The 13,839-nt window shown below is 41.5% G+C and overlaps 1 protein-coding gene across 7 annotated transcripts in view; it reads left to right on the forward strand.

Annotated features, from left to right (window-relative positions):
• Positions 1 to 13,839, forward strand: part of LOC147683452 (uncharacterized) — a 429,669-nt gene that overhangs the window by 138,448 nt on the left and 277,382 nt on the right. For 3 of the 7 annotated variants that reach the window (XR_015300943.1, XR_015300942.1, XR_015300944.1), the window contains 4 exons: positions 6,675 to 6,865; positions 12,328 to 12,381; positions 12,635 to 12,686; positions 13,470 to 13,527. The exons of 1 other annotated variant lie outside the window; for it this stretch is intronic. Coding sequence is in view for 1 of the 6 variants with exons in the window: in XM_086943872.1 (XP_086799998.1) it covers positions 6,784 to 6,865; positions 12,328 to 12,381; positions 12,635 to 12,673 (175 nt within the window). In the remaining 5 variants the exon portion in view is untranslated. The remainder of the gene's footprint in view (positions 1 to 6,674; positions 6,866 to 12,327; positions 12,382 to 12,634; positions 12,687 to 13,469; positions 13,528 to 13,839) is intronic. 3 more of the 7 variants (XR_015300945.1, XR_015300946.1, XM_086943872.1) reach the window with 2 other exon arrangements.

Consider the following 13,839-nt stretch of genomic DNA (forward strand, 5'->3'; position numbering starts at 1 on the left):
GAGTTATAAATGAGGCCATAGAATCGGGTTTACCCCGCTCATGGTCAACAGCGACCATAGTACCAATTTTTAAGAAGGGTAGCAGAGACAGCCCTAAATGCTATAGACCCATTTCTCTAATTGATGTAACAGCCTAAGTAATGGGTAGGGCTATCCTGAACCGCTTAATGGAATGGGAAGAAGAAAACAGCATCCTTACAGAAGTCCAGTATGGCTTCCGGGCCGGGAGGTCCACAACAGATCAGTGTCTAAACTTATATTTACTGGTCACGAAATATATAGTTGCTAGACAGGAGAAAGTTTACTTAGCCTTTATGGATCTGGCAGCAGCTTTCGATTGTGTAAATTGATCAAAGCTGTGGGGAATATTATCTGATCTGGGGGTTGATGTTGGCCTTATTTTTATTCTGAGGAACCTTCACCAGAATACATCCGCATCAGTGAGGTATAATCTGGAGGGTGACCAGACAGACCCTTTTAAATGTACAAGCGGGGTGAGGCAAGGGTGCATACTTGCACCCTTCTTATTTTCCATTTACATTAATGGGCTAGAACGTTTTTTATTAAATCTGAAAGCAGACATGCCCAGAATAGGAAGCAGATCCGTTCCAGTTCTGCTTTATGCGGACGCCGCGGTCCTGCTGGCCCGAACGCCTGTAGGACTGCAACGTCTGATTGACGGATTTGTGGAGTTCATGTCTAGCCTTGACCTATCTGCCAACCTGACAAAATCATATATAATAGAGCTAGGCCCAAAACATATAGGCAAACATTTTAATTATAAAATTGGTGCCACAAGTCTAGCAAAAGTGCAGACTTTTTTATATTTGGGCATTTTATTCGATAGAAATCTGAATTTTAAACCGCTGATCGACGAACATGGCAGTAAGCTGGCAGCGAGCTCAGGAGCGGTTATGAACTTTGGGCGCAGACTGGGCCGCTGGGCTCCCGAACAAATGCTGACCATGTACAATTCGATCACTGTTGCAAAGGTTGTGTAACGGGCAGAGTTATGGGGAATGGGTAATGCAACCAGCTTACAGACCAAGGGAAACAATTATTTAAGGAGGTTGCTTAAAGTACCCTAATCTGTACCATCATATATAGTACATGAGGAACTTGGTTCTAAGCACCTGGAGGACAGGGTGAGGAACAGACCCCTCATGGCCTGGCTAAAATTATGGGTCAATCAGGAAGCCAATCTCTCGCGGTTGATTATTACAGATTGCTTGGGAAGTGAAAAAAGGCATGTCTATTCCCTGGTTAAAATATGTGAAAGGGGTTTTGGAAAGCATTGGGTTTGGAAATTTGTTTTCAAACCTACAGAGTATTACAAAACAAGATCAAGCAAGAGTAATTGATAAGCTCTCCAAACTTACCACCCGGTCACGAGAAATGAGGGAAAGTAGTAAGCATACTGTACAGGCCTATATGACAGTGAAACCCTCCAGGGGCTTGGAGCCCTGTCTCTCCCTTGTATACAACCCCCATGACAGGTTTTTACTAACGCGTTTTAGACTCAACTTGCTACATCATATTTAATCTGAACCTGTGGGATTCACTAATGCGGTTGAGTCAAAGGGTCCCTGTGGCTGCGATCATCAATCTCCACAGGACACTCTTCGCTTTGTATTTTTATGCCCATTTTATCAAGCACCTAGACGCTGTTTTTAATACATCTTTTAAAAAAAGCTAATTTAAGATCAGCAAGAGATGCCCTTGTTTTTTTAAAGGAGTCAAAAGACCCCCTGACATTATTTTGTGTGATTAATTTCTTGAGGGTTGCAGAAAGATTAAGGTCTACTAAATGAATTTGATTTTTGATATTGCTAATGGAGAAAATGTGGATGTGGCCGAATAGTGTATATTTGATTAGTTTATTTCTGCTTCTTTCATTATGAAATGTTTTTATAGTGTGAATTGTGTACTTTTATGGTGTTGTTGAAATACCGAAAAAATAAATCTTGAATTGAATTGAATTGAAGGGGTTACCAGTACCCCAACTTACTCCTTTTCTACTGGAAGGTGGTCCAAATAGGCAAAGGCAGTCTTTATCTTGCATTCATCGACCTAAAGGCTGCCTTTGACCTGGTCCCTCGTAAGCGCCTGTGGCAGGTCCTGGCTGAGCTCGGGGTGCCTAGGAACATCTTGAACATGCTAGTTCACCTTCATGAAGGCAATTATGCCCAAGTGAGATGAGGTTCTCAAGGGCAGAAAACCGCTTGAATACCAGTGAAGAGGGGCGCCGGCCAGGGCTGTGTATTAGCTCCCACCCTATTTTCTCTGTATGTGAATGGGGTGGTTGAATATTTACAAAGAATACCATCTGATATGAATTTGGGGAAAAAATTGGTAAAAGATTAGCGGTAAGATTGCGAATGAAGCAGTCAGCTCGGAACATCAATTCAATGAAAGATTCTCAGGGTGTATCTCACTCAGAGCCGGAACAAATTCTTAATATATTTCAAAAGTTTTATGCTGAATTGTACTTGAAGGATGATAGGTCAGATGCAACTACTCAATGGAGTGATAGATTGGATATAGGGCTGAAAGTCTTAGATTCTTTAATTGCAGATGAATTGGATCCACCAATAAGGGTGGTAGAGTTAGAAACGGCAGTAAAGAGCTTGGCAGTTGGTAAGGCCGCCGGCCCTGATAGAATACCTGCAGAAGTATACAAACAATTTTTTAATACTTTAAATGATGAAATGATGCATGTAATGTTGGAAGCACAGCAGGGAAGCCCACCTAGTACTTGGTCTGATGCGACCATTGCGGTTTTCTGCAAAAAAGGCAAACCTGCGGACAATGTGGGATCTTATCGTCCAATATCTTTATTGAACGTTGATAATAAGATTTATTCAAAGATTTTGGCCAACCGATTATCTAAAGTTGTAACATCCTTAGTTTCTCGACAACAGCACGGTTTTATACCGAAAAGAGGAACGGTGGATCACATAAATAAAGTAATTACGCTGTTTGACATCGCGGCAGTAAATAATCAGAAATTAGCGCTTTTTCTGTTAGACGCAGAAAAAGCGTTTGACCGTGTGTGTTGGGATTACTTATGGAGATTAATGGCCAAAATGGGATTCGGCCAGAAATATATTAAGTCAATCAAATCTTTATATTCTAAACCAACTGCCAAAATCTCTGTTTTGGGAGCTCTCTCCGATTCTTTAAATATTACTAGAGGGACTCGCCAAGGCTGCCCCTGCTCCCCGTTATTATTTGCTTTGTATATTAATCCTTTTGTAGAACAATTAAACCAAAATCCTCTTATACCCCCCTTTATAGTATCTGATTTTGCTTTTTCTGTTTTCGCTTACGCGGATGACATCGCGGTGATCACTGTCAATCCAGATACCGCCATTTTAGAGATTGAGAGGCTTGCAAAAGATTTTGGAATTATAACAGGCTATAAGCTCAATGAATCAAAAACCCAGATTTTCTGTTCGGAAGCCCTAACATGGGAAGATGAGAGAGTGGTGAGGGAGGTTACTTATCTCGGGATATTGATCAAGACCAATATGACAGAACTGATTGACTCTAACTGGAACACTGTATATGATAAAATTAAGATTTCACTTGAGAGATGGGAACGATTATATCTGACTATTATTGGACGTACTAACATTATAAAAATGAATGTTTTACCTAAAGTGTTATATCTGTTTAGGTCAATACCCTTGGAATTTCCAAAATCCAAGATACAGGCTTTGCAATCTTTATGTGGGAAATTCATTTGGAGTCCCGGGAAACCAAGACGAGCTATGAAACATTTGATACTACCAACTGAAAGGGGTACCAGATTTTTTTCTTTATTATATAGTTTGTTTTTTATTAAAAATGAGAATATTGATTACAGGGGAGCCAACTGAACATATGTATAACCACCCATCAATATTTGAATTTTGCTGGGGTCTTATGTGAAGCAGAGTTTCTTTATTGAAATTGATGGCAGTTACTATAAGCGAACCCGATTCAAGGTATTAATGGGAGCTTATAAGACTTGGAGATGGCTGATTCGAACAATTGCAATTGGGATGTTTTCGTATTATACTCCCTTCAGCGCATCTAGGTTACTACCTAGCATAATTTTGGATGGAATGGCTCTAAAGTGGGAAAAAAAGGGATAAAACGGCTGGGCGACATGAGCATGGTGGATGGCAAGTGTAAATCTTTTGTGGAATGAACTGATCAGTTTGATCTACCCAGAAGCTATTTTTTTAAATTTTTACAAATTCGGGATTTTCTCATAAGACAAAAGTTAATTTTACAAAAGCACCAAGTTATCGAGGGGGTTAGTGGACAGGTGAAAATTGGTACTTTGTATAGAATGCTAGTAGAAGAGAAGTTGGACGATCTTGAGAAAATAAGGGTAAAATGGGTCAACAGTCTAGGGGATACAGAAGTAGTTGTGGAAGATCTTATCTTGTTGTCTAAAGAAGCTTTAATGTCGGCTAATCTAAAAGCACAATTCTTCAAAACCCTGTTTGACTTATATTATACGCCTGAACGCATGTCCAAATGGGGAGAGGGTTTTGATGGAAAATGTTTTCGGTGTAAAATTGATCACGCAGACAGCATACATATTTTTTTTTTGTCCTAGATTGGCCGGATTTATAGAAGATATTGAAAAATGTATGTCTTTAGTACTTAATTTTGACCTGACGATTACCCCTGCGATGTTAATATTGGGGAAAATTCCTAATGATAATCCTGCGGATAGATTATATTGTTTTTGCCATTTTATTTTCTTTACAATGACTGTTGCACGAATGTGCATGGCTACTGAGTGGCTACAGGAAAAGCCACTGTTATTTCAACAATGGCGAGCACGAATGTATAGCTTATATAAATTGGAGTGGGGTCTTTTTTCAGTTTCTGGGTCTAGGAGAAAGAAGAAAATGGGTTTGAAAATCTGGGGGGCTTTCTCAGATTATTATGAAGATTGAGTACGCTATGAAACTTGAATTGTAATTATATTTATTATAATGTATTCTGTGCACATGTATAATCGAGCTCATGTTTTTGTTACTGGATGAACTAAGCCAATCTCCATATGTATTAGTTGACTTATCTTTTTTGTATCTTTTTTTTGGTATTTTGGTATTACCTCATTTATTTATGATGATGTATTTATGATGTGTATTTATGCTGTTAACCAATAAAATAAAATATAAAAAAAAAAAAAAGAATACCATCTGATGCTCCAGCCCCGACGGACGGAAACATTCCCACCCTCCTGTTCGCTGACGACACCCTCCTCATCTCAAAGACCCTGAAGGTCCTGCAGAGTCTCTTGGACAGCTTTCAATCATTCTGCACCACCAGAGGGCTGGTCATTAACACCATGAAAATAAAGTTCCTAGTGCTAAATCCCCCAAGGACACTTAGGAACCCACCCTTACTAAATTGCGTCCCACTAGAGAGGGTTACCACATTCGACTACTTAGGCATTCGTATTACCGATTCCATGCTCTAGAGCTCTCACACGCAAAAAATGCTCCTGAATCACAAAAGGGTAGCGGGGGCAATACCTAAAGAACATCGCTCCTCAATGAGCAGACCAATCGTCCCCAACATTGCTATTTATAAGGCCAGAGGAGTGAGCTCGGCTCTTTATGGTGCCGATTTCTGGGGTTTCACCAGCATAGATCAAATTATTAGATCAGAATTTTTTTTTCTAAAAGAGCTAATGATTCTCCCCCAGAGGACCCCCACTAAGCCTTTACTGTACGACCTAGGATGCCACTCACTCAAAGATGTTGCAAGATTTCGCCCCCTCCTGTTGTGGGCCCGCTTGTGGCGGACACCAGAACTGTCAAAATATGCAGCGGGGTTAAGCGAAGTAATGAGTATGGATGGGTGGCATAAGATCAAATGGTTAAAAGAAGTAAAAAAACTTTTGCACGATCTTGATCTTAAAGAGGCATGGATAAATAGAACCTCTCCACCCAAGGCAGAAATTAAGAAGGCATATTGGCTTTGGGTCAGCAAGAAGGGACTCCTCAATCCCAAAATAGGTAGGCTGACAGAGGAGTTTATGCAACACAAGCACTTCATCCGTCTTGAACCCTACCTAGACATTATACAAAAACCATATGATAAAGCTCTGTATTTTGAGTTCAGGGTAGGGTCACTCCTTACACGAGAGCTGACTGCGCAATGGAAGCCTCCTTATCAAACACCAGCATTCTGCCCAAGCTGTGAGGCTGCTCTTGAGTCAACTGCACACATTATGCTCGCTTGTCCAGCCTACAAAGCACCAAGGGAGCACTGGCTCAAACCAGTCTGCAAAAAGCTGGGCACCCGCAGCCATCATGTTGCGTTGCACATCTTAAGATCTGATGCACGGGATCTCTATGTTTGTGGATTGGCCAATTTTTTAAGATGGGCATGGAGTATTATGTTATGTTGTTATGTTATATGTTGATTTATAACGCCCTCTGTTAGTCGAGACTGTCCTGGCGCTTAGATCAAGAAATTTGAATGCTAATTCTTAAATACTGTGGCTATGTGTTTCCCGTTTTCTGTATATTGTACTTTTTTTCAACGTTGAATATGCTATTTTTATCTATTTATTACTTGGATCTTAATGAATTTTGCTAGTCTAATTATTTTGGTGCATTAACTACTTGTTAAAATGTATTCTGTTTTTATCTGTGTAGCTTTTTTATTCTGGATTGTACAGCTTTTAAGATATGTTTTATCGAAATAAAGCTCTTATGACTGACTGGCTGACAGTACCCCAACTACAATAACAACCCCTCCTTCTAGCCGACCCAGCGTGCCAAAAATAGATTCCGGAAGGGCAGATGTGGAGGAAACTAGAGTGGGCAACAGGATGCCGGAAATTCAGGTGAGACTGATCCTAAGTTCAGAAGTACAGTTGGGGGTCAGGATCCAGTTTTTTCTCCACATATAGAGCACAATCTCGCAAGATGCCCGGATCCTAGAGACAGTGCAGGGTTACAATCTAGAACTGTACAGCTCTCCCAGTCAGAGTTCTCCTTCCCCTCAAATATATTTTCCCCAACTAGAGCAGGACTTTATCTTAGAGGAAATACGTTCCCTACTGAAGAACGGGACCATAGTGGCCACAGACCCTCACTCCCGGGGCTTTACCAGCAGCATCTTCCTAGTCGAGAAGAAGGGGGGTGGATCCAGGCTAGTTTTACATCTCAAGGAGTTTAATGGATGGGTAGTATATAAACACTTCAAGATGGAGGGCATCCATTTTCTTCGCATCCTTCTTCAGGAAGGGGATTGGATGGTCCGTTTGGAGCTGAAAAACGTGTATCGGTCTGTTCCCATCTATGCACTACATCACCGCTTTCTGCAGTTCTGCTGGCAAGAAGTTTGTTATGAGTACAAAGTCCTTCCCTTCTGCCTCTCATCAGTACCATGGTGTTTCACAAAACTTCTTCATCCGGTGGTAGAGTCATTGAGGGCACTGGGTGTTCGACTAATCATCTATTTAAACAACGTCATTATCATGGCTCGGTGCCCTTAACTAATGGTGATACATCTCTAATGGGCAATCATCCTATTTGAGAGTCTGGGAGTTATTGTGAATTCACAGAAATCAACTCTCTCTCCATCGCAATCGATCGAGTTTCTGGGATTCCAGATCGATTACGGGAGCTGTAGTAGTAAAATCTTTATTCGGTTTCATTATTACAAAGAAAACCATAAAAGTATACAGACATTTCATAAAATTTAACATTACTAATGGATATTCAATTCATTAAAATATAGGTCATCATTACTTTATCAGAAAGGTTAAAGATTATTGTTTTGGAGGTTTAGCCTGTGCTTAAAAATACATTTTAGGAAGGTGCTGACTACTTTACATACATGTACAGAGTTTAAAAATTGTAACCATAGCATAGCAGGACGGCACCTTCTAAAGTCTAAAGATCGGAGCAATGGGGTTAGCCAAAGTTTGCGATGTGCAGAGTAAAATTTGCAGAACAGTACGGTGTGCATTGTTGACTGCTCTGATAAGTCATCACATGGGCAGACTGTTAGACATTCTTCCCAACTGTTTCTTTTAGGGAATGCGACAACCCTGTGGAAAATGTTCAACCTAAATCTCGCAAGTAGAAAATGTTCAAACTGTGAGTTTACATAGGTTAGGTATGGTTCCATTTCCAGGGTAGTCATGACTGCTATGGAGTGCTGTACGGATGGTTTCTTGATCTCCACAGTGATACATAACTCTTCAAAATGGCTCAGCGCCTTTGCCTTTAGTCCTTTTTTTGATATTTCGGCAATGGTTTCAGGATTGTAATAATACTCCACCATTCCTAGGTCTGTAAAAAGTTTTTTTACGTATATTAGCCAGTCTATTTTTTGAGCACAGTCTAAGTTCATGCAGTCCGTAATAATGTCTTTGGTAAGGGTGTTTTTTGTTGACACCCATATTCTGCGCCAAAGAAGTACGGGTTCAATTTTGGCCAAATCCTCAATGTGTGGAAATCCCAGTTCTGCGTGACAGGCGAAGGTGGAGACTCTTTTTGGTACCGCAAGTAAGAATCTCGTGAAGATGTTCTCTGCTACCTGGAGGGCTTTTGTGTTTTTATGTCCCCACAGGCCTGCCCCATAGAGTGCAATGGAGTGGCACTTAGCTCTATAGATTTGGAGTAATTCAACCGGAGGCTTTTTCCCCAACTTTTGGGCAAATTTCATGAGAGCAGGTATAGAGCGGAGGTGTTGATGCTTACGCGCTTCTATGGCTGCTCTCCAGTTGAGCTTCTCATCTATCATAATCCCTAAATAACGGTACTGGGAGGTGGTTTCTAATTTTTCGTTATTGAGGAAAATACCTTTTCCATGTTTCCTGACTTGGCCAGCAACCATAACATAAGTTTTTTTTATGTTTATATGGAGATCTAGGTCGCTCATAAATTTGGCATAGCTGTTCAGGGACTTTTGTAGCTCACGTGGGGTGCGTGCTAAGAGCACCGTGTCATCCGCGTACAGGAGCGCGGGGACCAGTCTATTTTTCACACGGGGCAGGTCCAAGCCCCCCCTCAGCATTTCTACCTCAAGACCGTTGGTATAGAGGGAGAAGAGAAAGGGGGCAAGGACGCACCCCTGCCTGACCCCGCGCTCTACGGAAAAGGATTCCGACAATTCGCCCCGTACTCCAAAACGCACCCTAGAAGAGGCGTTAGAGTAAAGTTCTCTAAGGAAAGTCATGAGAGCCTTATCTATTCCCATATTGGACAGCACCGACCATAATTTTGCATGGGAAACGCAGTCGAAAGCCGCGGAAAGGTCGACATAGACCATGTAGACCATGTTGAGATCAGTAGCCCGGTGATCGGGCTGCTGGTCTCTTCGATTCAAACGATCTTTCCGGGCCCCCTTCACTATCGGGCACTCCAAACACTAAAGATTCAGCATCTCCGGAAAGGCCTTGGGTATGCAGAACAGATCCCTCTTTCTGAGGAGGCGAGGTTGGAGATGTTGTGGTGGCTAGACCACGTTGAGGCTTGGAACTGCAGGTTATCTTCAGATCCACTCCGGAAGCAGTGATCAAGTCTGATGCCACCCGTTGGGGTTGGGGAGCCTGTTGTGGCCAGATTTCGACTGGGGGTCGCTGGTCACAGGAGGAACTCTCCTTACATATCAACTGTCTCGAGCTGCTGGCATGCTCCTTTGCAATCCGTAGTCTATCACCTCTGGAAGACAGATTATTGTATCTTGCTTCGCATGGAAAATGTGTCAGTGGTATGATACATGAACAAACTGGGAGGGACGAGGTCCAGAATTCTAGCGGAGATCGGCAAGGATTTTTGGTACTTCGGTCTTCAACACAGAATTTCAGTTGTAGCAGAATATCTCCCAGGTTGCAACAACGAGGTGGCCGATTGGCACTCCCGATATCTCCAGGACTTCAGCAACTGGAGACTACATCCTCGGGTGTTCAGGGAACAAAACTGCCTTCGGGGGCCCTGTCGGTTGGTTCTGTTCGCTCATGTCTCAACAGACAACTCCCTGCCTTTTTCAGTTGGCGTCCAGATCCAGAGGCGATCGCCACGGATGCGTATCTGCAGAGCCGGCCAGCCTCTCTGTGCTATGCCTTTCCTCCATTTATGATGATTCCGAGAGCTCTGGCATAGACCCGGCGTCAGAATTCAGAGTTAATTCTGATCACCCCACTCTGGAGAGAGCAAGCAGGGTTCCCAGTTCTTCTGGAGATGTCATATGCCGCGCCGTCCCTCCTTCCACATTGGTAGAACCTGTTGCTAGACCCTCAGAAAGCTCCACATCCGTTGATAGAATCGGGGCAACTCCCTCTGGTAGCCTGGCAGGTTGCAGGGACAGATGGAAGGTCCCGGCTTTTCGAGAGACTCTGAAAGGTTTATTAGCGAAGCCTGGCCAGCTAATACCCACAAGTGAAATTCATCAGCTTGGAAACAATGGTGTGGCTGGTGCTCTAAACTGGAAGTTGATCCCACTAAATCACATATCCCTTTGATTGGGAATTGTTTGGCCTCCATCACGTCTTCTGGTTTGGCTAACAGGACGGTAAACAATTTCCGGTCAGCCATCTCAGCAGCGCATGATCCAGTAGAGAGCAAACCAGTAGGAGAGCATTCCCTGGTGTGCAAACTACTCAGGGGTATCCAGATGGTCATGCCCCCTTGTCCTATGTATTCGGTATATGGGATGTGTCTATCATCCTTCGATTCTTGGAAGCTTGGCCTTCTATTAGGTATTAATCAAGAAAGCAACTGTCTGCCAAGTTGACCATGTTGCTGTGTCTGGTTTCCTGCAAGCGAGTCTCAGATGTCCGAGCTTTAGATCTAGCAGGATGTAGATTTCCCCGGAGGGAGTTACATTTGGTATCACAAGGCGGACTAAATGCAATACTTCTTCAATGTCGTTCCCAGCTTTCCCAGATAACCCTAAGCTGTGTGTTGTACAATGTTTAAGAGTATGAGGAACGTACTGCTGAATTTCATTAAGACATGAAAGGCCAAGTGTTATTTACACTGCAAAAACCTTTTCGCTCAGTGACTCCAGCCACCTTGTTGAGTTGGGTGTGTTGGCTCATGGGCAAAGCAGGCTTTGATGTGTCAAAATTTGGAGCTCACTCGGCTCGAAGGGCTATGGCATTTAAGTCTTTCTTTTTAGGAGTCAGCCTTACAGACTTTATGAATGCAGCTGATTGGTCAACAGAGACCACTTTTAAATCATTCTACTATATGCCTATTGTTGATGTGTCATCTGTGGTGGTGGCTAAGCTTTGAACAAGCATAATCGGAGCCTTCAGTACTGACAAAGAATTAAAAATCTGCAAATATTCGGGACAAGAATTTTCAATTCTATTAAGGACACAAAGGTGAGGATTTTCCCACCCAAACCATATGTATTTGCTTTGTACTATTTGCATTGTATCTTTATACTGCATAATTTGTTCTTATGTTTTCTCTTCCCTTTCCGTATATTATAATTATGGTATCAGATATGGAGACCGGAGTTATGGTTTATCCTTTTCAATTTCAGGCTCTGATAGCAAGTAGAGCATGCAGGAGGACAAGGCTGTAATGTCTTCATTCTGCAGTCTGTGGCGAGCATAGGTCGCTTTACTTAAGGAAGTACCACATTTTGTTGGTTCAAGAACCATATTCGGAAGTTGAGCCCCGTTGGGCTACAAGTTGTCTCTTCACAAGGAGGTTCTTCTATCGAAAGACTGGATCAAGTTCTTAGATTTACTGACTTAACTGTTGGATGATCATTCAAAGAAAAAGGACACGATTACCTTGGTCCGAGCTCATATAGGGTTATACCCTAAGGTTGGTGATGTGACATTGAGGTGTTCATGGGTAATGTAGTGTTTATAACTTTTCTTTTTATTGGTTGCTGTGAATAAACAGTAAAGAAATGAGAAACATAATCCTCGCCTCCGTGTCCTTAATAGAATTGAAAATTCTTCTCCCGAATGTTTGAAATTTTTTTAATTCAGCTTCATCGCGTTTGGACTCGCAGTGAATAAATGACATTTCTTGCGAAAGAAAATACAGAAACAATTACTAAAGTATCCACGTCTACCTTAATATTGGTAAAGCGTGCTGTGCATTATATGTAAAGTATTATACTTATCTAACGTGTTTTCTACGGTGTTTGGAGATTCCGGCTCCTGTTGTGCACTACTGCAAGCTGTAAGATATACAAAGGAATAATTAGGCATTCCTGAAGTCAAGGGACTAATTATTATTTAAGTTCAGCCCTGCATATTTTTTGAGTATTTTTCCTGTTTAAACTTATCCAGATGGAAAATATGTTTTTTTGTTGTTTTCCTTTCAGATTGATTATTTGTTTGGGGCTTTTTCTGATTGGATGTCATTGTACAGTAAAGAGGTTAGTTCATCGTATATCTTCTCTTAAATTACGTACCCTGTTGTAATTAATGAAATACATAATTATCGTATCTCCTTTCTTAGATAAATGACAATTGATCCTGCTTCTACTACCTAATGAACTTAGTTGAAGAGGGCAAATTCACAAGTAGTTATCTGCAGAGTGTTAATACATTACTACTAAAGGGGGTGCCTGGTTTATTTCTATAACTTAGAGACATCTAGATACACATATATATTTGTCTTCCCTGCAGGAATTGTCTGAGATCCCGAAGATCCCTACTCTTCCCTGAGCAAATCCTAGAGGTGCGTCTTTTTGTTCCCTTGGTTTCCCCTCTTCCCCTATTTCACAATTTTTTGGCTTTGACATTGTTGGGTTTATATGGTGTGTGAGGGGAGTTGGGACCTTGCTGCAGAACTTATATCTCGCCCCTGCGGAAAACTAAAGGTGAGAATTACATGTGGGCCGTGACTGTACCAACAAAACTGTCTCACACACTGACTCTTTCAAGCTGGCCCATCTGACAGTACCAAAGTGACAGAGTGTCCATTAGGCCAACAACAAGTACGACTTACTTCATTCTAAGGCATACCTATTGATGGTGCCAATGCTTGTTTTCTTTTATGTGGAAGGGGTCATCAGAAGTAACGCAGACACTCTTGAATCCATTGTTCATCAGTGAATCAATAAAGGGCCCGTCGCATTGTCATTTGAGTTCATTGTACTACTGCTAAGATTTCAAGAAGAGCGAGGAAAAAAGATATTTTAATAAAAAAAAAGAGGGGGGCATTTAAATTTGGTCTCCATAGAGGAGTCCTTCTCACATAATAATGCAAGCTATCTAAAATCTAGTGTCATGCAGGACTACTTTTGTATGTGATACAATAATTGTGTACTAGTGAGTTTAGTGTTAACACCGGTTTCCCATTTTTTATTTGTTCACTGATATGTACATGCAGGAATGTTATGTGTTCCTATGTTTTGTATGAAGCATGTTTAAATGGGAGCTCATTATGTTTACATATGTTGACCTTCAGTGATTCCCCTATGTCTGACCACACAGTTGTTCTATTGTTCGTGTGTTTTAGATATATGATTTTGCAGGACTGGTATGTGTTACCTGATATCGACATTGCTTCCTGTCAGGTGAGTCATCAAGTTGTACTAAGATTTCTACTAACTACTTCAAATGAAGGTTTAATGCGAAATCACGTGTATTTGTTCATTACCGGGTATAGTCACACTTCCATTTAGGCTAAAGAAAGAGAATGCATTTTCTGCAACAATGTGTCGAATTTTGAATGAAAGTCCTCAGTACAATATTTTCACTCACTCGTTGTTGAATGAGGCCTAGAGAAAAAAAGGTTGGTATACTTCAATGTTTTTTTTTTTATTAATGGCAGTGTAATATGCATTGATCGTGATTGAAAGATAGACGGTGCAAAATGTTCTGCAAAC

The sequence above is a fragment of the Lissotriton vulgaris genome, chromosome 11, assembly GCF_964263255.1.
Source record: "Lissotriton vulgaris chromosome 11, aLisVul1.2, whole genome shotgun sequence".
In the NCBI taxonomy this organism is placed as follows: domain Eukaryota; kingdom Metazoa; phylum Chordata; class Amphibia; order Caudata; family Salamandridae; genus Lissotriton; species Lissotriton vulgaris.